Genomic DNA, 27,131 nt, shown 5'->3' on the forward strand with positions numbered 1-27,131 from the left:
TCTATTCTGACAGGAAATCAATGCTGGTTGCTCCTAGAGTAAAAAACCCTAATTACTGAAAATTGATAATTTTAAATGCAAACCCTTTTCCCCATATTCTGGTGTGCTGAGGGTAGGAATGGGCTCTTCTGCCTACAATGACTTCGTTATACCTTGCCACTATGAGCAAATTAAAGTCCCTTTGATGTTGTCCCAATCTGAGCAAAGTAACTAATTCTCTCTTGTTTCACTCATGAGAAGTGTTTTACATCTTGTGTTTGACCTCTTGGGACTCTTTTATGTAATAGAACATATTGTTGGATTAAAATAATCCGCCAATAATCCACCAATTGGATTAAAATAATCTACCCACCTTAACTGTGAAGGGTAAGGTGGTCTCACAGACCTTGCTGTATACACACCTGGACAATTAAATGTGTTTTTCCATTTAGTACTACTTATTTCCTAACAAAATCTTGCACATATCAAAGATCAAAGACAAGTAAGACTTTGGGAAAGAATTTCCAGTTTGACCAGTCATGAAAGAACTGAATGAGGTCATTCTGTACATAAGAGACATTAGCTGTACCCAAAAAGATATCTGGCTCTAGAATTATTTACTAGGGTATTTGTAGATCAAATCCATATGAAAGTTCTGAATGGTGCAAAACCTTTGGCATGTTATATTTTGAAACCAAGGAGAATTGAATAGAATGTCAAGAAACTCTCATGGTTGTTCTTTTGGGCGTACCCACTAATTAGTCACTACTCTGGCTAATATTTGCTCACAAAGTGAAAGGAACATATTTATGCATGTGAATTAGTCAGTTCTACATCAAAATTTATTTTAAAAATAATTTTCCTCAGATCATTTTTTATTCAAAAGCCCTCAAAAGTTAATGTGGGGAAGTTATTCCTATATGCTTACTGGCAGGAAGATTATCTGTATTGTTTTAATAAAGAATGCCTTGGGAGAAGAACTGTTTTGGGGCATTTTCAAAGTTCTATGCGAAAATCTATATTTTTCTTAAATTACGCTAATTTTCTCAAACATAAGAATTTGAAGTTGTATTTTAGTGATTAACCTGCTGGCACTCTTCTATTCTCTATTTTTCTGAGCTGGGTAAGAATTTAATATATGTAGAACATTATTCACCTCCCACAGAAATCAGTGATGAGACTTCTGTGGAAGCTCAGACAAATTTTATTAATCCTTTAATAATGCATACTTTGATAATGATTGTATCCTTTCCCATGCTGCTTTACTAAGTGAGCCAAGTGCTTCCTATCCCAAGGCAATGCATAATGCAATGTATAATCACAGCAGCTGAATGACTGCATATCTACTGCCATGAGTTAATACCTTGAACAAGCAGTTATACATTGGCTTGAACAAAACTGACTCCATTTTTCATTTGCTCCTGAGTGTTTCTTATATCTTTACTTCATAGCACTGTCAGATGAGATTACACAACTTTTTCCATTCTTTCCAACCTCTTTCTAACCAACCTTTCCAACCGCGATGACTTTGTCAAAATTTTAATTTCTTAACATTTCTTTTTAAAAACTTAATTTCTTAAGTTGTCACTTTATATACTTTTGATCCACTTCCGCCAAGTCTTTTATGAAGGACGAGATGGAAATACTTCGGTGAGAATGTAGAAAGAGTATAAATTGCTTGATATATCATTTAACAAATCAACATATTGCATCATCATGGAATTTTGTGGGGACTTGCTTATGTTTGAAAATCATGCCTTGTCAACTACACTTGAAAAACTCTTTTCCATTAGAACTGACCAGAAATCAAATTGTTCATAAGACTGCTGATGCCACCCTAGGGTGTTACATTTAGCTCAGAGAGATCCTGGTATTTCTATTGTGTAGAAAAGCATTCAATGGATGCCAAATCAAACTCTTAACCTTTCTGTAATTCAGTAGGAAAGTAAACTAGACACTGGGAAACAGAATCAAATGCTTCTGATAAACATGTTTGCTTTGCTAATAAGTTTGAAAGTGTTGGGTTTTTTTTATGCCAACACTACTGTGTTACTACTGTAACACTACTGTTACAAGAACAGAAAGTAAGTTGATGTTAATTTTAACCAGATGAGAACTTCTTCCACCCTGATAATTTAGTATAAGCATGTCCACAAATACAGGAGAGAAAATGTCCATCCAAACCGATACCCCATCTGTGGGCCAAATTTTGTCCCAGCTGTGCAAATCCAGTCTTCTGACTTCAGCTGAACAAGGTAGGAGAGTAGGATTTGGCTGGATTAAACCATTTCCTCAGGTAGATGTACCTAAGAAATAACTCTCTAAACTGACTGGAGGCCTGTCATGCCAAAAGGTTTGCCTGATTTTTCTAATCATGCCAGCTGAGCCAATAAAACCTTGCCACTTCCTATAAATCTTATATTACATCAGACTTTAATTTGAAGAGGAAGGGCTGGATAGACTTCAGAGCAGTAGGGGTGTAAGTGGCTTCACTGGTAATAAGAGGGAAAAAAACTGTTGAAATAAGAACAACAGTATACAACAAACAACAAAAGTAGACATCTGTGGCCGTGGCCAACAGAATGTCAAGGAAAGAGCTGAGCAGGCACAAAGTGATAATTCTGATGAATACCCTTGAATGCTGCTCAAACATGTGGCTCAGAAGAGCTTGATGCGATTCCTTAGAGACCACTATATCTATGGATTTCTTGTTGTTGGTTTTGTTGTTGTTGTTATTGTGTCATTTGTTGTTATAAAGGGCATGTGGATCATAGCTGCAGTCAGTAGAGAAGAAGCAAACAAAATGGAACTTAGAAGATCTTTCACTTGCTTTAGAAGTTCTTTAAGACTGACCAATTTCATGCTCTTCATGACTTTCTCCTGCAGCCCAGGTGTTGCTAGCACATGAGTTTTCACTGCACCTTTTTGTTTTGGCCTTTGTCTTGCTGGATTGTGAGTGTGTCAGCTCCTTCTTAGAGAAGCAAAGGGCAGGTGGAAAGTGCAGCACTGCCTGGGAGAGAGGGGAGAAGAGGAATGTGGGCCTTGGGGATCATACAGGGAGAATAGCTGCAATGAATGAGTGAGGAGGCAGAATGCAGACAGGTGTCAGAGAGAAGTGGGTTCACATGGACAGGAGAGAAAAATGAGACAGTGTGTGACGTAGCAAATTAAAAAATGAATGAGATATATCACTATTTGGACCTGCAGATCCTGGAGACAAAGTGAACCAAACACAATCAAAGATTGGCTGGCCCATGTGACAAAAAGAGTTAAACAACTTGGTATAAAGAATTCCTTTCTGTGCTGTTCTGAGCAAGCCATGAAAAGGACGTCATGCTTCTGAATTTTATTTGTCTTGGAGGTGGTGCACGGACATCCTTGTGTCTCAGAGTCTCCTTTAGACGACATTGCTTGCTGGAGTTTAAGAAAAGTTTCTGCCACTAGTCAGCTGTGATCCCTCCCTCTGTTTGATGACTACTGTTCACTCCATGAAAATTGTGACTACTGTCTGAAAACTAGCAGGGCAAGGAACAGAGTCCAGAAGTAACTAGCAAAATCGTTGTTTCAAGAAGTTGTCTGTTTCCTTTAAGCTTCATAAACAGCACAGGTAACATTAGATGCTTATTACTGTTCCCTCTCTTCTCTCTTCCGTGTCTTTAAGTTACCTTTTATCTCTAAGAATTCTCACGTTTCTTGTTTGTACAGTACAGCAGAGAGTAATTCTATGCTCTTCTTCTACAAGCACCACATGGCTTAATAAATATCTGAATAAACAAAAATAGGACAATGCAGAGATATGTAAACAAAATTAAACTCTAATCTAGTTTGGCAAAGCATGCAGGTGCATATTTCAAAGAATTAATTCAGAGCATAGGATATTATGGTGCCTAGCACAGGAAAATCCTGTCCGTGTGAGTGGAGGTCTTAGCTGTTAGGGTAAAGCTAATGCCAAAGCATGCAGTTAGTTTATTCTGAAAAGCCTATGTTCTTCATTTACCTTTCTGAACCAGTATGTGGAATGGAATTGGGTTTTAAATAGATTCTGACTTTACAGACATCAGTAATCCCAGTTGCTCCAATACAGCTATTCATGAGTTTAGAGTTCTATAAATTCTCAAGAATGTTGCTGAGTTGACACCTAAGAACCAGTACCCCACAGCCATGAAACAGAAATGTTCTTAATGAAATGCAATTAGAAAACTACAAAAAAATACACCAGAAAAGGGAGGGAGAAAAGAAGAAAAACAAAGAAGGAGGGAGAGTAGACAGATCAGGGTTGCCTTTTCCTTGTTACTCATTTCTTTCTCTAAAGAAATGTTACTTATGCTGCCACATGATTTTTGCAGAAATACTTCAGCTAAAACTCCCAATCCTTGTTCTGTTTCTATAGCCTTTGCATGGCTCCCAAACAGACTGTCTTGATTACTTCTATTGATCTTTTCATCAGAGAGTACACTTTTGATGAGGATTTACTTTATCTACCAACAATTATTTTACAAGGCTCTGATCTGTCAGCATGTGCATTGTGTTGGGGTAGCGTCAAGACCATGCTTCAAGGACGTTTTTAGGCACCAGGCTGAAGGTAATACAACTCATCCACAATGGCAGTCTCTGTCTGACTGTTTGCTCTGTATGGATTCAGTTTGTGTGACGCTGCTAAATACCCAAGCCTTTGTCAAAATGAATAGGAGATTTATTATCTGAGATAAAATGACAACTACTCTCAACCTTTGCAGAACTCAAGGGCAAAGCAGTTTTTCCAGTTAGAAGAACTTTGTCCCCTACCAGCAGCTAATGACATTACATGCTTGGATAGAAGTGGAGGACCCTGAAAACTCCTGCCATGAAACTTGATTCAGTAAAAAAAGCAACCACCACAGCCCCAAACACACCAGTGTTAACAGCAGAGGGACCAATCTTTTCTGCTGGGAACAGCTCCTCAAGACCCAGGCCCCTTGCTGTTCACAGGGGAAATGCTGACTGCTTGTTCAGAGTTTTATGTGATTGTTGGCATATGAGCCTTATACGCAGTGTAGTGAAATGTACACATAACACTACAGGAAGCAAAAAGATAGCAACATATATATATATCACAGTAGTGATACTGATTGTCTGGAGTGTTTATAGTGGAGCAGAAGTCCAGGGAGAAAGCTAGGCTTTGAAGGTATTTCTAAAATAATGCAGGATTTTTCTTCAAGTCTCAGTGATGCTAATGTTTTTTTCTAGAGATGACTGTGGTCCAAATTTTTCCTGGCTGTGCAAATCCAGTGTTCTGGCTTCAGTTGAACAAGCTAGGAGAGTAGGATTTGGCTGGATTAAACCATTTCCTCAGGTGGATGTACCTAAGAAATAACTCCCTAAGCTGACTGGAGGTCTGCTCTGCCAAAAAGTTTGCCTAATTTTTCTAATTATGTCAGCTGAGCCAATAAAACCTTGCCACTTCCTGTAAACCTTATATTACATTATGACTTTGATTGGAAGAGGGAGAGCTAGACAGACTTCAGAGGAGTAGGGGTACAAGTCGCTCCAGCGATAATAAGAGAAAAAAACCTGTTTGAAATAAAAACAACAGTAGACAACAAATCTGCACTTTCCCTGTAGATCCTTTCCCTTTGGGGACCCTTGGGTACAAACCGCAGAAAGTACTCTCAGTGTGAGAGTTTATATACATATCAACGCAGATTGCCTAACACAGCTGAAGTATCTGAGTCACATCCTAGATGACACAGAATCTTTTGGGAGAAAAGAACAAAATAACCTCTTGCCTCAAGCAAAACACTCTGTTTGCTACTTCGTTTTATGGAAGCTTAAGGCTGACAAGATAGACGATCTTCTATGCAACTGCTGATCAGGGAATAAATCAAATGCACAGCTATGAAACTGTCTATGTGATTCTGAAAGCAGCTCTTTGTATATCCTGGAGACTAATAATGAAATTTCTTCAGAAAAGTGATAGCTTATGAATTTAATTTAAAATATAAACACACACTCTGATTTTAAAAATAGAAGTTTAAAATATGTATTTCCCAACTTAAAAAGTTGTATGTCAGTAATCAGAATTAAAGTCAATAGCCTGTATCATGTAACAGAAGCAAGACAATATAATCATAAGTACAAATATGCATTAAGATACATGATACAATGGACATTAAGAATGAAACAAAGAATAAATAACAAGACAGACATAGCCTCAAGGAATACAAGCAGGCATGGGATTGTTTCAGTAAGGCGGAAAACTGCCTGTGTATGTTTTGTTGTTTCCTTGTAAGCGACATGTTTGATCTTGACAGTCGTTTTTTTTGCAGTCAGGATACCTGAGTTCATTGGTATGAGACATCAGATTCTCACCAGTGCCAGAACAGTTTGGCACACTCTGTGGAGAGGAATATGTACAGCTTTAAGCTTTCCCTGTCTTGTCCTGACCCAGCCCATCATCTGAACAGAATCCTCAGGTTTGCCTGAAGATCCTGTGAGCAGAGCAGGGATGTGCTCCCAGCAGACACCAGGACAGTATCTGCTAGGACACAAGTGTCTGTAAAATGCAGTACCAATGCAACCAGGCAACCAAGGTACACCAGCAAAACTTGCTGATAAAAACAAAGGGGTTGGGGAAAGAACACACTTTCAAAAACCAGTTGGATGTATTTTTCTCTTTCTTCTCTTTTAACCTTTTAATAAGTTAACCCCAAAATCCCAGTGACGTTAGAGACTTGACTTTATGGAGAATGGTGGAGCAGTTTGCTTTGTTCAGCTGTCTATAAATACCATGTGTATACCAGCTGTATAAATACTGCATGGTGTGTGCTTTGCCACAGGGGATATGGGATGGAAAAGGGCATTGCCCTGCCTGTCTGCAGGGGCTGAGAGGGGCTGACCCCAGGGCCAGGGCACCCCTCCTGAGGCCTCGGGGGTGTTGGGGACCAGTCTGCCAGCAGCACTTTTCAACACTTTACATGTATTCTTGGGCACGAGTCAACAGGTTATCTCACTGAGGCAGAATAACCCGTGCTAATAACTAAGTTATTTTGAGGTGGAAAACTTGTGATTTCATTTGCAGTGCCTGTTTGCAGTAGGGGATGGGCTTGTTCTGATCCAAACTCCTGTCTGGAAAGAAAAAAAAAAAAGAAAAAGAGAAAGAGAAAGGGAAAAAACCACAAAGAACCGAAAAAACAAAACAAAAAAAAAACCACCCAACAACTATTAAAAAAAATTATTAAAAGAAAGGTGAAAACAAAGTCCCAGCCCTTTCAGGCGCAATGCTGGTTGCTCTCCCAGCAGCAAAAATGCAGCAGAGCTGTCAAGTCCTCTCAGAAGGGGTTTCCCAAAGAGGCAGGAGTGCCATGCTGCAGGTGCATGCCTTGCTGTCTTTCCCCTGGAGAAGTGGAGAATTACCATCCCTGGAGCAGCAGGTGCCCTGCCTGTGTGGCACAGAGTGGGGACAGTCCCCCTCTGCACGGGGTGCACTGACAGAAAATCATTTGGCAGCCCCTTTCCCTGGGACTCAGACAACACCTCACAGCAGGATGGGACATTATCCTTAGGGCCTTTTCCAGGAGCAAGGCTTTTCCTGCTGCTGGTGCCCATATCCAGCAGGGCCGTGTGGGGTTAACAGGCTGCACCTGAAGGTCCCTTGCTGAAGGGGGTCCTCCTCCTTATGCATTTCTCAGCATTTCTTGGGAGGACAGTCCTGCTGCTCAGTCAGTTTTGGGTTAGCCCTGGAAAGGTCACAACCTCCTTCTTCCTGGCCTCTCACAGCTCTTGTACTGCCAATGTTTTGCAGCATCCTCAATAGTTTGTGATAGCCATGGGGGTGCTTTGAGTGTGAAAAGCTCTCACAAGAGTGGTTGTTCTCTTTCTTCCCTCCCAAAAAGCTCTGACAGCATGGATGAACTGGTTGTGGCACATGCAGATAAATTTGTTTCATCCCATACTGATTACTCTGAGTCTTTGAAAAAGGAGCTTTCAAAGAGCTGTGTGGGGCACAATATAGTTAAATTAATTATTATTTCATGGTGCTTGTGACTGAATTGTGCATGAGAGATTATTTGCAGTGTATTACATTACTATGTCTTTGATATAAACTTTTAAAAAAACAGAGTTGCCAGGATTGAAGTCATTTGCTACTGGCGACTTTATTATGGGCATATTATTTCTGAATCCTTAGCTTGGCCACATCAACAGGTCACATTAATCTCAGCCCAAAAAGAATTGACAACTAAGAGAAATAAACATGACTTCAGAAAAATGCCTCCTTTTTTATATTCACTGTCATAAATGCAAGAGAGATTGTGATTTTTATGCTTTGTGTATAAAAAGCATAAAAACTTCAGTTGGGTGGATGAACTCTAAAAAAGAGCCTCTAAGCCATTTTTGTAGTTTCCTGAAAGTCTCAGAGATTAGTGACAGTGCATATTTGTATTCTCCTGCGAGGTAAATTGAGACCTTGCTCGTATCATGCCCACTGTAGTTACATCAGTGTAATGCTGACAAGTTTTTCCATATGTCTTGGGGTGCAGGCTGGCGTTGATGGCCTTGTGGCTCAGGGTTGCTGTTTCATGTGAAATTCTGCCTCAGGAGTGCTCCTTTGGTTCTGGAAGGTACTTCTTTGGTACTGAGGCAGAAGAGCTCGTGAGCTCTGTGAAGTTTGCAGGAGTTGAGTGGACTCGAACTGTTCTTTGCCCTTTCTCTGCAGTTTACTCTGAGCCTGGAGAGCTAAGAAGTGGCAGAGGAGAGTAGATCACACAATCTTTTAATCAGCTGAAGCCTTTCTTGTAGCCACATAAGTGACTGATGATTTAAATCAATTTTTTAGTGCAGTTGTGTCACAGGAGAATATAGCTCATACTGGTTACTATGAAAAAAATCAACTCTATCCCAGCCAAAACCAGCACAGAGTGACTAACAAACTTAATTTTATTTTGGAAAAGCCTAGATAATACTGGAAATCTAAAAATTGTTTAGATTGAAAATTTACTTATGATGGAATCTCATCTGGGATTGAAATACTGTTTATTGAAATTCTCTTCAGTAAAATCCTGTACAGTATTGCTGAGGGATGGGAAAATTGTTTCCACAGATTCCTTGCTATGTAATGTAAAAGTTAGATCAAGTGTACTGTGACAACTTCTTCATTATGAATGCTGTAAAACTACTCCTTGCCATGAAGTATGTTAGGTAATGTTTTGCATTATCTTTATTTGACCAAATTTACTGCAATTGCAATGCTAATTTCCTGTAAAAGAGCAGATATCTGAATAATGGACCTTAATTACCATTAGAATGAGGCCATAAAGCACAAAAGCATTGATAGTAGAGCAAATGATAAAACATTAGGTAGATAAATACATCAGGTAGAATAATCTCCAGAATACAGAGCAACCAGCAATTGATGTGAATAAGAAATTCAGTTCTGTTGTGGCAGGAGGTGTTTATTATGCCTTTTCAGCAGATTTTCATGTTGTGGCTGTGTTTCAGTAGCCGTGTGCTTCAGCAGCTGTGACACTGAGTAAGGAGAGAAAACTCAGTTTTGGCCCCACACCTGCATAGAGTTAAACTGCAATGAGAGTTTTTGACTGACCCCTCACTGAGTGAAAGAACAGCTGCTGAGTCTACGTCTGATATTCTCTGAAACAAAAGCCAGTTTCAAATTTGCTCTGGAATCATGATCCTCTCAAATATTTCTGTCTTTTTTTTTTTTCTTTCTTTTTTTTTTCCTTTTTTTTTTTTTTTCTAGTTTGTGAATCCCAGTGAATCCTTGTACCTAGACTGGTGCAAATGCAGAAGCAATGGTTTCATTTCAGGACTGGCAATTAAGACTTTATACATTTTTATTTTGTGAGACTCTGTGACATATCCACAATTATTCCATTTAAGAATTCCATTTTTGACTGCCTGGACAGCCTTTGCTTTCTTAAAACAGAAGGAGGCAAAAGTGGGATTTTATTTGTATGCATGGTTGTAACAGGAGGAGAGTAGAGGCAGGCAGAATAAGATTCTGTCTATTTAAGAAACTCCAAACCAAATTATTTTAATAGTGGAAACATTTGCTGGTTACTCATTATCCAATTGTAGTTATAAATAGGAGTTATAACAAATGCCAAAAGAAATCTGAGGCTCAAGAAGGAAGATAATTTTTGAAGCTGTAAGGAGAAAAGGAAATTTTGACAGTCATGACCACTGCATCCTCTGCAAAAATGTACTTCCTGTGCATTTGTAATTGCTTTATTATTACATTAACAATGTGCAATAGAACTAGTCTCCTTCTGTATTATAAAACTGTCCTAATCTCTGGCTTGTTGCCTGAGAGTGGCTTTTGTTTTGCAATGGTTAGAACAAAACCCACTGAAGAGGTAAAAAGCTTCCTTGTTTGAGTTGGTTTTTTATTCTTATAAAGTGTGGCTTCCATTCTTGAGTTCTCTGTAATCAGCCCGGCTCCTGAGCTGTGCCACAAACAACGCTAAGTCCTTCCATAGCTGTTTTCAGAACATGATGTGGTTTAAACACTGTCTTGCTTTAAGAGGTAAATTAATTACTGGAAGTGGATTCAAAGCTGGAAGCTGAATAGACATCTAATTTCAGGTTATAGTTTATATGTTGCTGATAATTACAAAGCAAAATTGAAAAGTGATTATTAGTCATTTGTTATTTACAGTGCAGAGTTTTAATATGTTGTGTGAAGAAGGAATAAAAGTAAGCTGGTCATAAAAAAATGAGCTATGCAACAAGAGGCCTGAGTTGAGAGCAAAGGTATGAATGCCCATTAATTCAATATTGAATTAATATTGAAATTAGACACTAAAACTTTGAATGCTGGTGCGTTTTTTCAGCTGGAATAACTTCTAAGTGAATGGTTTCTCTGCTTGAACTTATTTACATTCCAACGATGATCGGAGAAGAAAGCAAACAACTAAGTGATGTATAAACAAATCTTGTTACAAATGGATGCTTGTAGGTTCAGGAGTAAGTAAAAGGGAAGTTCATCCTGAGGATCTGAAAGTAAGGAATAATTGTGTGGCTAACTTTGAAGTGCCTGGAAAGAAACCCTTTTGACAGCAGACCTTTTCATCCAGGTGTGTAAACTGTGAGCCCAGAGCCCTCTGGTGTTGCCATCGGTGTAACAAACATTAAACACCTACACCAGCACAGTTCAGGGTGACCTGCAGGAATTCTGTCATGAAAGACCTGCCAAGCCAATAACTTTCTCCCACCCAATCATTTATTGACTCTATTATTTTTATATGGTTTAAAAAAATGTTGTGGGTTGGTTTTTTGTTTTTGTTTTTGTTATGTTTTTACAAAGATAAGTGGTATCATTTATCCCAGTTTTTAAGGAAGATTTACTTTAGACTTATTACCCAATCTGTGTCAGCAACAACTCAGAGCAAAGATAGGTCTTGTGTAAAGGAAAATTTAGGAAGAATGTAAGTTTGCTTCAGTACATCCATTGCAGTGCTCTGGTTTACATTTATTTAATGTCTTTTTTCAAGATCTTCCATTTCATCTTTAATGCATCTTTCATGCTCAAAGCATGTTGTTCCCTGTCCTCCTTTTGAGCTGAGGGTTCCCATTTGTTCTTTCCCACCACTGGGACTGCATCTGTGATAGAGACCCTTCCTTCTCCAAGGCAGGGTCTCCAGTACTTCCTCAGCCACAGGTTTGCTGTACCTCCATGATTTACCTTGGCTTATGTGTCCCTTGCTTTCTGTCTCCCCATGCCAGGACTGAAGCCTGTCAGTGCCCTTGCTTCTATTTCTTTTCTTCTTATGCCACCAAACTCTGCTGTCCCTGCCATTATCACCTCTCAGTCTTCCCATGTGCCATGTCTCCCCTCCTCTTCTTCCTCATTGTGTTAGCTTCTTCTCCTTCAGTATATGAAGTGGCCGGTAGTACAGAATTATTACACACAGGGAGGAGAATTATTATTGCTATTACAATATTATTATTATTATTACTGCAGGAAGGAGAACATCTTCAGGGATCTTCAGGGATGCTGAAATACAGGCTTTGTATGGGGAAACAACCAATGATCTTGAAATCATTGAAATCTGCCATTTCAGTAGGTTAATGGTGGGCAAGGAGCTGCTGTGGCCCAACAAAGCACATAATAATTGATTTTGTATTACAGACATTCTTTTCTTCTGCAGAATGAATAGGAGAATAATAATTTCCTAACCTGCCCGGTAAGTCCAGAAAATCTGCGACACGCTGAAGTGGCCATGAATTATAGCATGAACCGGCCATGAAGTACAGCAGTGCCGCCTGGGGAAGCCGGCTGGGGTGGCTGGGAAGGGAGGAACAGAGCAGTGTGACACCTGCGGGCTTCACTGGGCACCAACAGAGCCCAAGGCATGGAAAAAACGAGCAATTTGCCAGCAGGAAGCTAGGGGGGAGGTCGGGGTTTGTGCCAGCAGGAAGTATGGCGGTGTTAGTGACTCTCATGGAAAACTCAGGGCTCGCCTCTGAAGGGGAAGTATAGGGGTGGTGATTGTTCTGTGAAGGAAAAACAGGTGAGAGAGCAGCCTAAGCTGCTGCAGGGCACCCGCGGGGAGCCTCTGTTGTTATCCTGTTACCTCCTGTGTTGTGCCGGCCAAACAGGGAGGGTAGGAGAAGGGTTTAGAAAAAAAACTTCAGCTTTTTACTGTTCCCCTTACAAATCCTAGAGCAGTTATTGGTAAGATGTTCCTTAACCCTATACAATGTACAGTCAGAGCTGTGGGGGCTGGTTCAAAGTACCCTGTTACTAAAGCCGAGTAATATCAGGAAAAACCACAAACACCAGATGTTTGTGTCCAAAGAGGAGACAGAGGAGTCCCGCATCTTTATTCCAATAAAGCGAGGGAGTCCACCAGAGCACACCTGCGTGTTTTCTCTCTCAGGGCTCCAGAGGGGGCACCCTCCTTTTATCCTGAACTCCCGGCCCCGCGTTTCCCCGTTCCTTTCCGCACTGGCCGAGGGACCAGGAGGGTGCAGCCTTCCCGAACTGCCCACCCCACATTCCCCTGGCCCTGCTGTTGTACCCCAGCGCTCCGGGAGCCGGGCTGTGCGGAGCCGTGTCTGTGGAGAGCCGAGCTGTCCCTGCTCCGGGACAAAGCCGCTGCCCAAAGGCAGAGGGGACACTGCGACCCGTTTGAAAGGCGTCAACACCCACACCTTCGCCCAGCTAAGGGTTAGTAAACACAGGAGCTTCCCTCTCAGTAGTAACCGCACAGATTCACAACAGGGCAGTTTCAGAGATTTATGGATGTTGCAGCGGGCTCTAAAACATGAGACCGACTTGTTTGAAATAGTTTGGATAGTTCATGCCAGCCAGGTAAAAAACTTTCAGGGCTACAAAACCTGCGGGCACAGACAGGTGCTTGCTTTCTGAGAGTTCACTAATCGAGAACATCTGAAGTGATGTGTTTGGTTTTGAGTGCTTTTCATTCAAAGCAGTATCAAAGCTCTGCAGGGGATTAGGTACCACAATTTACATTGACTTTTGACCGAGAACTATGTTTTATGGAGCCAGCAGCTCTCACACGAGGGATTCACTGAAAAGTCAAAGCAGACATGCTGTAAAATGCTCAAAATTTATTAATCATAATTTCTTTTTCGTGCCTTACGGAACAAAAATAAAATAATATTCAAAAACAAAAGAAAACATACCATACCCAGACAACATGACTGAGAGTAAGAAATGAAATAACATTCATTCTGAAAGAAATGACTCAATAAATCAGTTTTCAAAAAAATAATAATAAATAGCAGTGGTTCAGCTTTTTAAGCTTCCTAGGAAAGAATTTACAATTATTATTATTATTATTATTATTATACTTTTGTTTATAAAAAAAATCCTTCATATGCCTCTGTTGGCAAATATATATATTTCTTCTGTAAACAGTTAACCACATAACAAAACAAAATAAAAAAAATCCATATTTTCATACAGCTACTATGCTGATGGTGTTGTGTAAACAAAAAGTAGTGTGCAGCAGCTTCTCACCATAGGATTTTTTCCTTTTCCTCACAAAAACATGTAGGGAAATATGTCCATTATAAATTGTTCAAAATATTGAAATTTATAAGTTTAGAGAAGATATGGCTTTCTGCATTCTAAGTTTTCCTCGCCAAAAAAAGAAACAGATAGAAGCAGAGGGGTACAGTTTTCCTTGAGTTTTGTTTGTTTTCTGGATTTGTCTTTTGATTTTCCTTGGTGAACTGGAATGAAAATGTTATTAGAAGTCCAGCACTTCTCAGAAGACAAATGAACAGAAAATGTCAAGATGAACTTGTGCTGTACCTCTCAAGGTGTAAAAGACAAGGCATAAATAATGGGAGATACATTGATAATGAAAACTGAAATTCTGTAGACAGACATACTGGGGGTTTATGCGGAAAACATCATCTGCTCATCCAAAATTTAGCTGCTCTTGACACTTTAGTATTTTTTGAAGTTTCTTTATTTAGTCTTATGCTCAGCCCTTGTTAGAGGACTTCTCTCTAGTTCTAATTTTTGACATTCGCTTGCTCCTGAGAGGTCTTTATCTGCTGTGTCTGCTGTTGGGTGTTGTCTTGGGTAATGCACTCGGCACCCACACAGCTGCATTTCTCCACGTAGGTGTAGGAGTGATCAAGGAATGTTCCATCACTGCACGTCAGTGTCACCTTTCTTTTGCTGGTCTTGATTTCCTGACAACACGAGCATTTGTGCACCATTGTGTTTGTCGTTTGAGAATATCTGATTGAAAAACCAATGAAAGGGAGAGATTCAGAATTTATGTGAGAAATAACACTGCCCCTCCCACCCATTGCAAAACATAACCAGAGTTTGTGTGCTTGCAACACAACTTCTGCATTGAGAATTCTGCATTCTGCTTTACTAGTTGCATGTGGGATTATTGCTCAATATTGTCATCATTACAGTATTGTGATGAAATATAGGTAAATTGCTCCTCATTGTAAAAATTGATGATTCTAAGTCTTCAGTAAGGCACAGAAAAAGTAAAGAATTATTCCAGATCACATAGTGAGCCAGTCCAGTGAGAGAATAATGAGAAACAAATAACCTCAGTTCTAAATGGGCAATATCAAAATTCGGGTCTATTCACTATGACACTGAACAGGCTGTTAAACACTGAATCTCGAGGTAATCAAGCTAGTACAATGCCATGTTAATTAGCACAATGGAAACAGCTGATGAATGGGTGGATGTTGGACACATCAGCAAAACACTTGTGATTTGCTGGATGTAGCTGTTGTACAGAGTAGAAGACAAAAGGCCACGATTATCTTTTATGCCACTTACCGTGAATAAGCATCACAGCTGCCTTCACAGTATGTTATCTCAACAGGTGCAGGAGAGACACAGCCATTATAGTTGATGACAGTGGTCATATTGTGCTTCATACAAACTGAGGTCATCACAAAGCAAAGGAAAATAGGTTAAAATGTGTGTGCATATAAATAGATAGCTGTGTATGATATGATAGCTTGTAACTGAAAACTAAGGTGGATAGAGCTGAAATAGGAAACTAAGTCACAGTGCATTTTTTCCTTTAATCGCTGAAGGTCAAATGAAGACTGGCTGTTTGTGTAATCAGTGGATGAATCTTCCCCTTTTTCTTATGCAGCTTGGTGCAAGTTGCAGAAATTAAGAGCAGCACTGTGGCAACTGCTGGATGCACCCCCATCTCTCAGAACTGGCTTCACTTTCCACCTTAAAGAGAATGTATATCCACGGAAACTGGGGAATAATCACAGTCCTCACTCTCCCATTTAACAGTGGGGGATGGGAAAATTCATCTGTTTCACAAGGACCTAAAATGTATAGGGGAAATGTCCTCTTCCTTTCTTTTCCCTTTCTCACCTCAGTGAGGCAGTGGACCCAAACCTGGTCAGTTCACCTCTTCAATGGGTCAAGGCACCCATTGTGCAAAATGAGCTAAAATACCTAATAAGGCACATGTAATCAATACTTTTAACAAAACTATTATTACTTACGTTTCGGTATTCTTTGGCACACCAGACAGCAGCCATCGTCAGATAACCTGACATCATCCTTAAATGAGAAAACAAAAAAATAACTCAGGTTTCATATCTGCATACTAAAGCAGACTTGCCCTGCTTCCTAATTTTCTCTGGCATCAGACAATGTGTATATTTTTGTATTGACATGGAATCTAACTTCAAGCAAGGCTAAATATTAAGGGCATGTCATTACTCTAATATTAATAAGAGTTATTTGAAAGTTGAAATGGAGGGAAAGTCTCAGTTAAGTAGTATAATTTCAGCAAGCAATAAAGCTCATAGCACATGTAAGTCAAAATACTGTGACCAAAGTCAGTAGTGGTGAAAGATTATAACAGACAGGGTAGCACAATGAATGTGAAATAGCTAACTTGCCAGAGGCTGATTTTTGCTTCTAGGTCACTTGACACTTTTAGGAATCCAAAATACTATGTTGTATCCTTTTCAGTAATATCCGATCCTCAGAGAGGATTGATGTATCACTCAGTTTAATTTTGAGTTGCTTTTCTGAGATAAAATTTGACTGGGAGCAGGTTCAGAGAGGATAAAAGGAGAATTGCTTCCTGCATGATGCTTCTGCTAGTTATTTTCCTTAGACACCATGTTCCTTCTGTCAGTGGTGTTAGGCACTGCAACCTTTCCGAAAGTGAGAACAGGTAGAACAGTACTTACTGGATTACACTCATCTGGATTAAAGGCAGGACAGCTTGCCTCTTTGATGACTTGAATGAACTGGTCAACATGTCTTTCACATGTGTAAACAGTACAGTTATCACCAGGTGGATTCCAGTATTCTCCTTCCTGAAAGTAGTCAAAATGAAAGCAAATTAAAATTTTCTTATATAAAAATAAAACAAAAGCCCCCCCCCCCCAAGGTCTTATTGTTGCTGTGTATAGTAGTTTGATTATTCCAAACAACTTCCTTGAATTTCAGCTGATAATTATTTGCCATATTATCATACTGCTATTAAGTGTTTCTCATCAACCAAGTGAAGAGGCTCTATTTTTATCTGGATGTAGATGTGCTTTTTTGCGTGAATAGGGTAAGTCCATGGACTCATTTGGAAAGAATAATTTGCATTTCAGTGGTTTTGTCATTACAACTTATGGATGTGTCAAATGCCTCCAGAGAGAAAATTATCCTTTGAGCGAAATAGGTGCTACAGTTTCAGAACTGGAGGCAAACAAAAGGCCATTGCTTTCACCAGTATATTTTCCTATATTGATTCCTGAAAGCCATTGTTCAGTATCATATCACAGTTGCTTCCACAAGTCTTAGAACTGGTATACTGTGGTGTAAGGTATTGTTCAAGCTGTGTGGAGACTGTCCAGTCCCTGCCTGAGTAAGCATTTGTCTAATGTGAGAAAAGATGGAGGAAATAAATGTAACAAATAGAAGGAGAGGAAAAGAATGGAATGACTAGCAGAGTTCTCCAAAAGTGAACTAAACCAGTGGTAATTACATGGAGCACGTGTGTAATGTTGTCTCCCAGAGTCACTACACAAGCCGCTGCCTTGCATGTGCCACAGCACTGTCCAGGTTCCACTGTGTATTTGTAGCCCTGTTTTGAAAGAAGGAGAGAAACAATGGCATTAGGTCAGGTCACTGACCTCAGCTGGTGGTTATTTGAGCTGAGTGGGGTAGGAATTTCTGACAGCAGAAAGAAGAGCACTCACCAGCGGGCAGTATGTGTCACAGATAACAGGCTGGCACGTCACACTAGGGTGGTGCGGTCTAGAGGATTCAGAGCAGGTACATTCCTCACAGGGGCCTGATGGAATGGCAGCTCCAGGCTAGGGGAAGTTGGAAAAGCCCATTATTAGTCAGTTAAAACAAGATACTCTGTATATACACATCAGAGAAAATACAAAGATGACGTATGTATAGGCTGAGCTATCCATAAAATAAAACAACCAAAATCGCATTAAGCAGAGTTTCTGGTTTGGTAATACCAGTTTTGGAATCAAATTCTGCTAATATAGAAAGGAGAGCAGAAAATACTTTTTCATTGAGGGTGTTAACCTCAGTGAAATAATGAATAATGTTTTATCTCAGGCCCTCCAACAAAATATGGACCTGATAAATGTCTCAAAAACACTGCACTGTGAACCATTGAAGGTGTATTTTTATAGTGAGTAACTCTGTGTACTTACTGCATAATAGGTTTCGTTGACTACACAGCCCTGTCCTGTAAAGAAGGAAGAAGGAGGTGTAAGTTTTAAGAGGCAGAAATCCATGAAAAAAACTTCTGATTTGTAGCTTTGTAGGCTTGTTTCATAGGCCTGTGGCAGCAGCCTTACAAACCTCATTCACAACAAGGCTCAATAATGATAACACAGGTAACTTGCATCTCTCTTATAAGGTTTTTGTGACTTAGAAAAATACAGCAGTAAATAGCACATGGAAAGGGTGCTCAATACTTACTGCATTCAAGGATAGGACAGCAGTTTCCAGGTGGCATTACTGTGATTATTTCCTGTCCTTCTAAGCACTGGGGTGTGATGTCAGGGCAGAGGCTTGTGTTGCAGTCTGTTTCGTGGAAGAGAATGTAGAAAATAATAAGCTCAGAGTTTTTGAATTAAAGCAGTTTTGTTTTACAGGAACTTCAGAAGCTTTCCTATTGGGTAGATACGGTGTTTACAGAAGATAGTTTAATAACTAATTCAGTCTATGTGCCAAGGTGTTTTCAATGTGATTGGGCTTTCCCATAACCTTTGTAAAACAAAACACTGAGAAGAATAGAGTGGTAATTGCTGGAAAGAGATAATTTCAAAGAGAAATTTGTACCAATGGAGAAATGTGATGACTGCTCTGATAACCGGTTCTGGAACTTTCTTCAGCAATTTTTAAATAGCTGGGACTGTTTTTTTAAGTTAATTTTCCTGATACTGGTCTTTGGAATAGAAAATGTTTTGAATGGTTTTTGAATATTACTTCAGATAGTGGCAGTGTTAAAGGATTTCAGTGTTAAATTATAGAAGATTTTGTTACTTTTCTACATCTAACTATATAAAATCTTTTAATCTTTAAATTTGTTATCTTCCAGCATTTACTGTATGCTCTGCAAGAAGGCTCTAAAAAGTGGGATGAGGGAGAACAGCCTTATGATATCAATGCAAAGTATCAAAAAATGAGAAATGATTGCTGTAGTTTCCTAAAATTAATATAGCATATTCCCCACGATAAAGGACTAAGACAGTACTTACAGCACTCAGTTCTAGTACAGCATGGATCTTCTGGTATCTGTATCTGAACAGGCATGTAACCTGGTTCTTCACAAAATACTGGCTGTGTCAGAGAACACTGGTGTTTTGTACATTTCACCTTAAGAGTGTTTCTGTCACAGACACATTCTTGGCAATCTTTTGTCCATTCTTCTCCTGGCTAAATATAAAAAGAAAAACACAGACAAAGGAAAGAAAAAAAATTAAATATAAAAATAAACCAAAATAATTTTATTTGCTTCTAGTTGACATATTCATGCATATAGTGATAACTGGTTATATCAGCTTTTTCATATTTTAGATTCTATAGGAGACCCTCAAACTGCTTATTAGGGGAAGATATTGGAGGCCACTAAAAGTTCTGAGTTCACAAAGCTATTACATTCTATTTGTTAATAGTGTTAGTATGAGTATTACAGGAGATCTAAAGGAGAAGTGATTGAGCCTCACTTGCATTTTTGAAAAAGAACTAATCATATGACATACTCATTTTCACATTGGGTTGCTAATTTCTATGCAGCTGAGGAGCTCAGAATGCAGGCTATGAACATAGTAAGCAACAGGTAAACTTTGTTTTCCATCTCTCCCTTCATTTCTAGTAATTTTAATGAGATAAAATTGTGGAAATAAAATAATCAGATATGCCTGACTTCCACTACTATCATCTCTCTAAGCTGGTTTTTTTGTTGTTTTTTTTTTTTTGTGTGTGTGTGAGGTTATTGAAAGAATATTTTATCACTTACTGTTAAATTTCTTAGAGGTGCTCTAGCACTCATTACTTTTAAGGCTAAAAGTGAACAAACATTTGTAACAAAGCTTTGGTTTAGTGGAACACTAAATATCATCTTGTTTTACTTGTCTGTGCTCATTAAGCCACACTCATTGTGATACTTACCCATCTGGACATTCCATTCGGTTCTCTGCAGACTGGAAAGAAAAAGAGAAAAACAAACAAACGAATGGATATTTATACCACTGAAAACTGTCAAAGGAGTACATATGTGCGGTTTCAAATAAAACTACTGTGAAGATAAAGCTAACAAGAAAATGAATATGCAGACTAACTGTGGAGTTCTACCATCTTGGTGGGTCTCACGTAGGGAAGGAGTATGGGAAAAAAGGTAATATTGACTATTATTCAATTTGCAATTGGAGACACTTAGGGAGGCTGATTGGCAATGGTCTGACCATGTAGAAGATCACTATAGAACTCAAGCCTCCTGACTAACAATCCTGATCTCTATTTATTCCCCAAACTAGCTACAAATGACTTACGACATTCAGAGACACAGATGTTGCTCTCTGCACGCAAGAGTGTCATTCCTTCAGGACAGAAACAGCCTTCAGTTACTCCATAGCCAGGACGCTCATAGCTGGAATGGGAAGAATATATGTGCTTGAGTACAACACTTCTGTGGTGAGGGAGGGGGAAGAGCAGTGTATCATGTCAGATACAAGAGAGACAAAAAAATATACACTTTCTGAAGGGCACCAGGAAGCACATGTTCCTTGAGTTGATTGGTATTTATAAATCTTGAATGAATTAGTGAAATTTGCAACATATTTCATTATGAAATAACTCAGATTTCTGAGGAAAATAGACAAGGGAAATATAAGCAGGTGTTTCAGTCTGTGGTTTTTTGTTTTTCCATACCTTTGGTCACAAGTAACTTGATTAATGGGCCCGCATGGCTTGTATACCAAGCTTGATGGACAGCTGAATGCTGTATGGAAAAAAGATTTTTTAAAAAATTAAAAATTGACAGTAGATGCATTTTTCCAGAAAAAATTACTACAGTTTTGCCTTCTTCATTGGCAGCTTCTGTGAGAAAGGACCCCACTGGATTTTTGTAGACAGTAACCAAGTGTCAGATAGAAGACACGTTTAGTGAATAAACCACTAAATTTTACCATTTATCACACACATTTTAAGTCCTACAATACTTACGGCATGTATTGTTGGTCATTCCTCTCCAGTCAATGCAGACACCTCTAGCAGCACACTCTGTAGCATATATCTCCAGACTGGAACACTGCATGAATTCATCGTCTATGCGGCATCCATCAAAAACACAGCCTTTGAAAAATGGCTCTGGTGGTATCACGGTGTGACATTCTGCAAAAACCCTGCAGGCAGCAAAGAAAGCAACCCCCTTCTATGTTAATGAGCCATTAGACAAAGTCTGTTCTTGTCAGACAACACTTTCCAATTAATAGCCTGTGACTCAGTTTCAGAAAGGAAGGTATTATTAGGAAAAAAAAAAAAAACCCTAGCAATGGCAAATAAGCTGGGAGATAGAGTCAGAAAGATTAAGAAATCTGAAGTGCCTTTTTTTCTAAAGACGTTAATAGTCATAGTATTTCTATTTGTGTACACAACCTTTTAGCAGTTTGACATCAGAAATTTGGTGTCAAAGGCAACTGCACCAGATTGAGAAAAAAAGAATTTAAAAAATGTAGCAATAGAAAATTCACATATAAAATAGCTCCAAACTTACTAGATACTAGAGAAGGCATGTATAAGAGGGCCTTTATAAGTTACTCATCTGTAAAAATATTTTGTCAGCCTACACAGGTATAGGAAATACTTCAGGAAACAAGCCTTTTTTGGAACTCCATGTTTTAGGTAAAATGTACAAAGAATGAAGGACTTTTCTCAGCTGTTTGCATCTGCGCTCTTCACCTGTTTGGTAACTGAGTTCTCTATGATTTGTACTGAAGACTTACTAGAAATTTAGAGTTCGGCCTTTGCTTAATATTTAACGAGCATACTTTGGAAGTACTGCATCCAAGGAGTACTGATTTTAGTGCTTGCTGCATCCCTGATTTTCTGACTTAATATTAAGTTATATTTAGCGTGCAAGTCATTAAGGCAGTCCAGTTTCTTTTGCAAAGGCCTGTTCCTATATATATTCTGTAATTAAGCTGACATTTTCAACTATTATCACATGCTAAAGCTATAGCTGTTATTCTTCTTGTAAGATACTGAGACAGTTTTGTCTAGAAAAATTGAATTTATTTTCTTACTCGCTCAAGATAAGCTTGCAGAGTGGAGGTGTTTGACACTGTGGCTTTGGTGGAGGTGTGGTTATAGCTGGTGGTATTGGTACTCCATGGCACGACTTGTTGTCGTCAACAATCCAGTGGTGAGCCATTTGGGGGCAGGAGGAAATTATCTTGCCACTTGGTAAGCGGCATTCATCTTCTTTGTTGTTTGTACATGTTCCTGGAAGATACAAGCTTGGTAAGTCCCATCAGCCACATCAGAGATAGACGATACGTTCCTGGGCTGATGAGTTTAGGTGTGATGTGCTCATGAAATGCATATTTTGCCCTGCTTCATAGAGAGCGCTTTCTCCAGTTATATGAGCTTTCAGTTATGGGAAAACAAACAGATGTAACACCCCAGCCCCAAAGAAATACTGAGCTTTTGACATCTTACAGAAGTTGAGGAGCAGAACTGTAGCAATTTCCATTTACCGCTGTTTAAAAATTTCTGTCAATTGTAAGTCTGCACAGCCGGAGTGGGTGAGCCATAGCCAAGGTAGGGGTGGGGAAAGAGGATTGCCTCCAATCTGTGCATCCTTCTTACCACATTGTCCTTCAGTGTTGTTGCCAAATTTGCTGTATGGGAGCTTCACAGAGAAAATCAGACCACTAAAGGTGATGACAGCACCAATCTCTTCTATTTCAACAATCATATTGATGCCAAGAGTGGAGAAAGAAATGCCATCTTTTTTGAAGCCGGGTTCGACAATCTTTTTGTTGAAGTACATCTGAATGCAGGGTTAAGAAAACAAAACAAAACACCAAGTCAGAATAAGGACTGCTTCTGCCTGATTGTTTTAAATAATATATTTTCTAATTTTCATAATTATGCATGACTTGATATTGTTGTTCATCACATCCAGTGCCCGTTGACATCCTAATAACAGAATATATTTGCATTGATATCTTGGCTTGTACTGCTATGTTGCTAAAATGTGATAATAATCTAAGTGTCCTCTACGTACTGTGTTTGTGCTGATTGTATGCTAATACACAGTATTCTATACACATAAATCCAAGTATTTTCTTTGTATCCCTCATGATTATATGTATTGGAAACATTTCTCATATGAAAATGAGTGATAGTTTTCTTTAGCTACAGAAATATCCCTGCCATTAATATGTAATAACTTTGCCAGATAATCACACCATCTCTATATTACATAGTAATTGACATTGGAAGAGTTGTCTGAATTCAAAATGAAGTCAGATGCCCTTAGTGCCAGTTTTATGTAGTAGTGAGGATATTTATTTATTAAAATTTTCAATTTGTAGCCAGTATCTTATATGAGCTAATAAAGGTAAACATATTTTCCTAATAGTTTTTTGTCAGAAGTTATTCTGCAACTCTCTTCTCACTAAATTGGGCTAAAGCATGAGTTAAAATTCTCAGTTACTGTTTTCTTTCACAGGAAATCACGGGAACCAACATGTGTTTCTGACTGAGAGTTCAGCAGGGCACTCTAAGGTGAGAGTGCCTATTCAAACAAACTTTTCTCCCTCTCTGTAGATTCTCTAATGAACTAATAGATTCTCCAGTGTAAGAGTAGGACTGATTTTTCATTTTCACTGGTTTGCCAACACTACTTTGGAACATGAAGGTGAGGTGATGGTCTAAGGCACCCCTTCAGCTATACCTTTCTTCACAGTAGGAAACTGAAGGAAAAATCATGTCAGGGCTGTTTGGTGCCTGAAGTTCCATGAAAGCAGTCGCCAGTCATCCAGCAGATAAGAGACACATATTCATCTTCCCCCCGAGGGAAGACTCCTGCTTCCAGTTTGCGTTTGTGCTTCTTCAAAATGTGTTTGTTTACATAAGTGTATGGCAAATGTACCAATTTTCACGAAATATGAATTTAGTACTTCAAATGTTGTTTGCATCCAGTGCAGTCCTGGATGTTCTCAGCATCAAGTGCAATCCTTTTTTTTCCCCCCTAGTGATAACCTCTGCCCTGATCACCATGATGAGATATTCAAACAGACTCTACCTCAGAATAGCATCAGTAAGCCCTATGGAAACTATTTCTTTTTTGCAAAAACAGAAAAAAAAAATTTACCACGTTGGTCATCACACCATTCATGAGCTGACGAGTCAGCACCACTTCTGCAGATTTGTAGAAAATAATAATGGATTTAGGGCAGGAGAGTCCATCTTTTGCATCGCAGTAATAATTGTCAATGTAAACACGGAAGTTGTCGTATCTAGGGACAATCTGTTTCACCAGGACGTAAGTGCAGTTTTCAAGGAACGTATAATAGGTTCCATCAAAAGTGATGTAATGAGGATCACCCCATCCACTACACACACCTGGCACAGAGAAAATATGTGGAAAATTAAGATGAGAATTTATGTAGAAGAAAACTTAAAAACTGAACAGATTGCAATGTAGAGAGCAAGCTTACAAAATGAAATGAAAACGCCCATATAATCTGTGCAAAGATTGGATTTTTTTTCCCAAAAATGTTATTCCTGAATCTATTGATGCTTACATTGACACTCATATCGGTAACAGCATCCATTTTCATCAGGTACCAGCAATGGGGGATATTTGTTTGCACAGGTAATTTCCTTTACAGGTGGGCAGTATGTTGGTACAACGTCTATATCATTGTCTCCGTTACAGATGACTTCTGTACAGTTGGATAATTTGAATCTTTCTCCGGGCTGCAAAATAAAGAAAAGGTTTTCATAACAAAACTCTGTAAACAAGTAAAACCTTTACCCCTCTTTTTAGATTTATGCTATGTTTCCAGTAATGGTGGTGTTGGAAAGGAAATTAGTACGTTACTGCAGAATTAGTGATTTTTAATGGGAACTAGAGGTATTCAAAATTCTGACCATGATATGGGGGATAGAAAATCCTTACTTCTCTAAATCAAGAACAAAGACTAAAATGAAAATCTTCACTGATAATAAAAAGTTGACAATATTCTACAGGATATATTTCTTTTAAAGCTAAAAAGAGGTGGGAATCTTAACTACACTTGTCTGTTCTGCATGAGGAGCTCATCTGGGGCTTGGGGGACACATACTGGGTTCCAGGAACTGATTTCCTCTTGTATGTATAGAGTACTTCAAGGTCAAGAGAGAATGTAAAAATAAAAAAAAGTTTAAAGAACCACAGATAAAAGGGCAGGAGAAGAGAAACAGATGCAAGTCTTCACCGCATCTTAAATAATCCCCTTTAGTGAAAAAATAGGATCTACTAGAAAACTCCTGTCTATTATGTGAGAAGATAGGTTACATATGCAATACACCTAAGTTTTACTAAAGCAAAAACAAAAAAAGAATATTATAACCTGCCTTAGCAGCATAAAAGACTGAAATTCAGAAATATGAAAATGCAAATATTATGCCATATATTTGGCGAATCAGTAGCAAAATAATTAGGACAATCAACACAGGTAAGGTTTAAAGACAACAAATTGTCCCAATTAGGTAACACCCAAAAATATGATATTTCAACAGTCAAAGAATAACACAAACTACGCACATTTAACGGAGGATACAGAGGGGAAACGCAGCCATGAATAGCAACACTTGAAGAGGTAGGAGGCACAGGAACTGATGGTGTTACTGTAGACCATTCTGAGGAAGTAGGGGCTGGTAAAGTAGTGACGTTACAATCCTCAATGTGTCGTTCAATATCACATGTTGGACTACAGATAGCATAAAATCTACATCCTTCACTATCCATTCTGTTGTAAATCAAGTCACCTTAAAAAGAAACAAGAAAAAAATTGAAAAATAACCAAAAAACACAAAAAACTGAAAATATAAAAAAGCAAAGAAACAACAAAAAGTTTATAGAAAAAAGCAACAAGATGAAAAAAAAAAAAAACCACAAAGGAAAAACCAAAATGAAATTAAAAGCCTATGAAATCAGGCAAACTAACCAGGTGAAAAAATAGAATCGCCAATTTTGCAGAAACACGGTGTAGTTGAAATAGGAGTTGGAGAAGTGCTAAAGAAAGGTTCAGTATCGGTAATAACAGGGAAAGTGCTAGTGATAGTCGTAGTGATGGGGACGGAGCAGTTGTAGTTGGGGGTGCAGCAGAGCACGCGGATCTTGTAGTTGAGGCACATCTTGAATTTGCCCGTCTGGTCCTCGTTCTTGCACACCAGTCCAAAGTGGACGTCGCACTGCACCACCTGTCCCAGCTGCTGGATGGCTACGTCGGGGTAGTCCTCCGCCCGGCACTCGATCTGCTTTGGCTGCCGGCAGACTCGCTTGCCGGCGGCGCGGATGTGCTGGTAGGTTTCAAAGTCTCCCTGGTTGGGCCCCGAGGAGGGGAAGTCCACGTCAAACCATTCGCTCCAGGCGCACACTTCGGGTTCACAGGGGGTGGTGGACACGGTGGAGGGCCACGTGGTAGACGTCGTCGGCGTGGGGGTGCTGGTGCTGGTGGAAATGTGGAATTCGGCGGAGGTGGGACTGGTGCCGGTGTAGATGTAGGGCGTGGAGGTGGAGGTGGTGACAGGGCTGGAGGACGGGATCGGTGTGCTCGGCGTGCTGGTGGTGGGGCTGGTGGTGGGGATGGGGATTGAGCAGTTGTAGTTGGGGGTGCAGCAGAGCACGCGGATCTTGTAGTTGAGGCACATCTTGAATTTGCCCGTCTGGTCCTCGTTCTTGCACACCAGTCCAAAGTGGACGTCGCACTGCACCACCTGTCCCAGCTGCTGGATGGCTACGTCGGGGTAGTCCTCCGCCCGGCACTCGATCTGCTTTGGCTGCCGGCAGACTCGCTTGCCGGCGGCGCGGATGTGCTGGTAGGTTTCAAAGTCTCCCTGGTTGGGCCCCGAGGAGGGGAAGTCCACGTCAAACCATTCGCTCCAGGCGCACACTTCGGGTTCACAGGGGGGTGGTGGACAC

The 27,131-nt window shown here is 39.6% G+C and overlaps 2 protein-coding genes across 2 annotated transcripts in view; both read right to left on the minus strand.

Annotated features, from left to right (window-relative positions):
• Positions 1 to 13,528: 13,528 nt before the first annotated feature.
• On the minus strand, positions 13,529 to 20,290 carry LOC136363081 (intestinal mucin-like protein). The gene is made up of 11 exons (XM_066322168.1): positions 20,275 to 20,290; positions 20,105 to 20,136; positions 19,192 to 19,369; positions 18,410 to 18,514; positions 18,139 to 18,173; positions 17,662 to 17,778; positions 17,448 to 17,546; positions 16,657 to 16,785; positions 15,958 to 16,015; positions 15,263 to 15,368; positions 13,529 to 14,695 (listed from the first exon to the last, which is right to left on the minus strand). Exons 1-11 carry the CDS (start codon positions 20,288 to 20,290, stop codon positions 14,464 to 14,466), a joined length of 1,107 nt encoding a protein of 368 aa, XP_066178265.1. The 3' UTR covers positions 13,529 to 14,463.
• Positions 20,291 to 20,343: 53 nt separating this feature from the next.
• Positions 20,344 to 27,131, minus strand: part of MUC5AC (mucin 5AC, oligomeric mucus/gel-forming) — a 43,759-nt gene continuing 36,971 nt past the window's right edge. Inside the window, 9 exon segments of the mRNA XM_066322169.1 lie at positions 20,344 to 20,582; positions 20,864 to 20,933; positions 21,158 to 21,336; positions 22,237 to 22,435; positions 22,802 to 22,985; positions 24,315 to 24,565; positions 24,748 to 24,922; positions 25,752 to 25,975; positions 26,155 to 27,102. Of these exon segments, the coding sequence (XP_066178266.1) occupies positions 20,450 to 20,582; positions 20,864 to 20,933; positions 21,158 to 21,336; positions 22,237 to 22,435; positions 22,802 to 22,985; positions 24,315 to 24,565; positions 24,748 to 24,922; positions 25,752 to 25,975; positions 26,155 to 27,102 (2,363 nt within the window). The 3' untranslated portion in view covers positions 20,344 to 20,449.

Source organism: Sylvia atricapilla, chromosome 6 (assembly GCF_009819655.1).
Source record: "Sylvia atricapilla isolate bSylAtr1 chromosome 6, bSylAtr1.pri, whole genome shotgun sequence".
Taxonomy (NCBI): Eukaryota; Metazoa; Chordata; class Aves; order Passeriformes; family Sylviidae; genus Sylvia; species Sylvia atricapilla.

Bases quoted from the DNA above. Each gene is read 5' to 3' on its own strand.
- LOC136363081 (XM_066322168.1), bottom strand. The intron at 18,515-19,191 runs GTAAGTACTGTC...TCCACGAAACAG, and splicing joins CTGTACTAGAACTGAGTGCT to ACTGCAACACAAGCCTCTGC. The intron at 16,016-16,656 runs GTAAGTACTGTT...TTCTCATTTAAG, and splicing joins ATCCAGATGAGTGTAATCCA to GATGATGTCAGGTTATCTGA.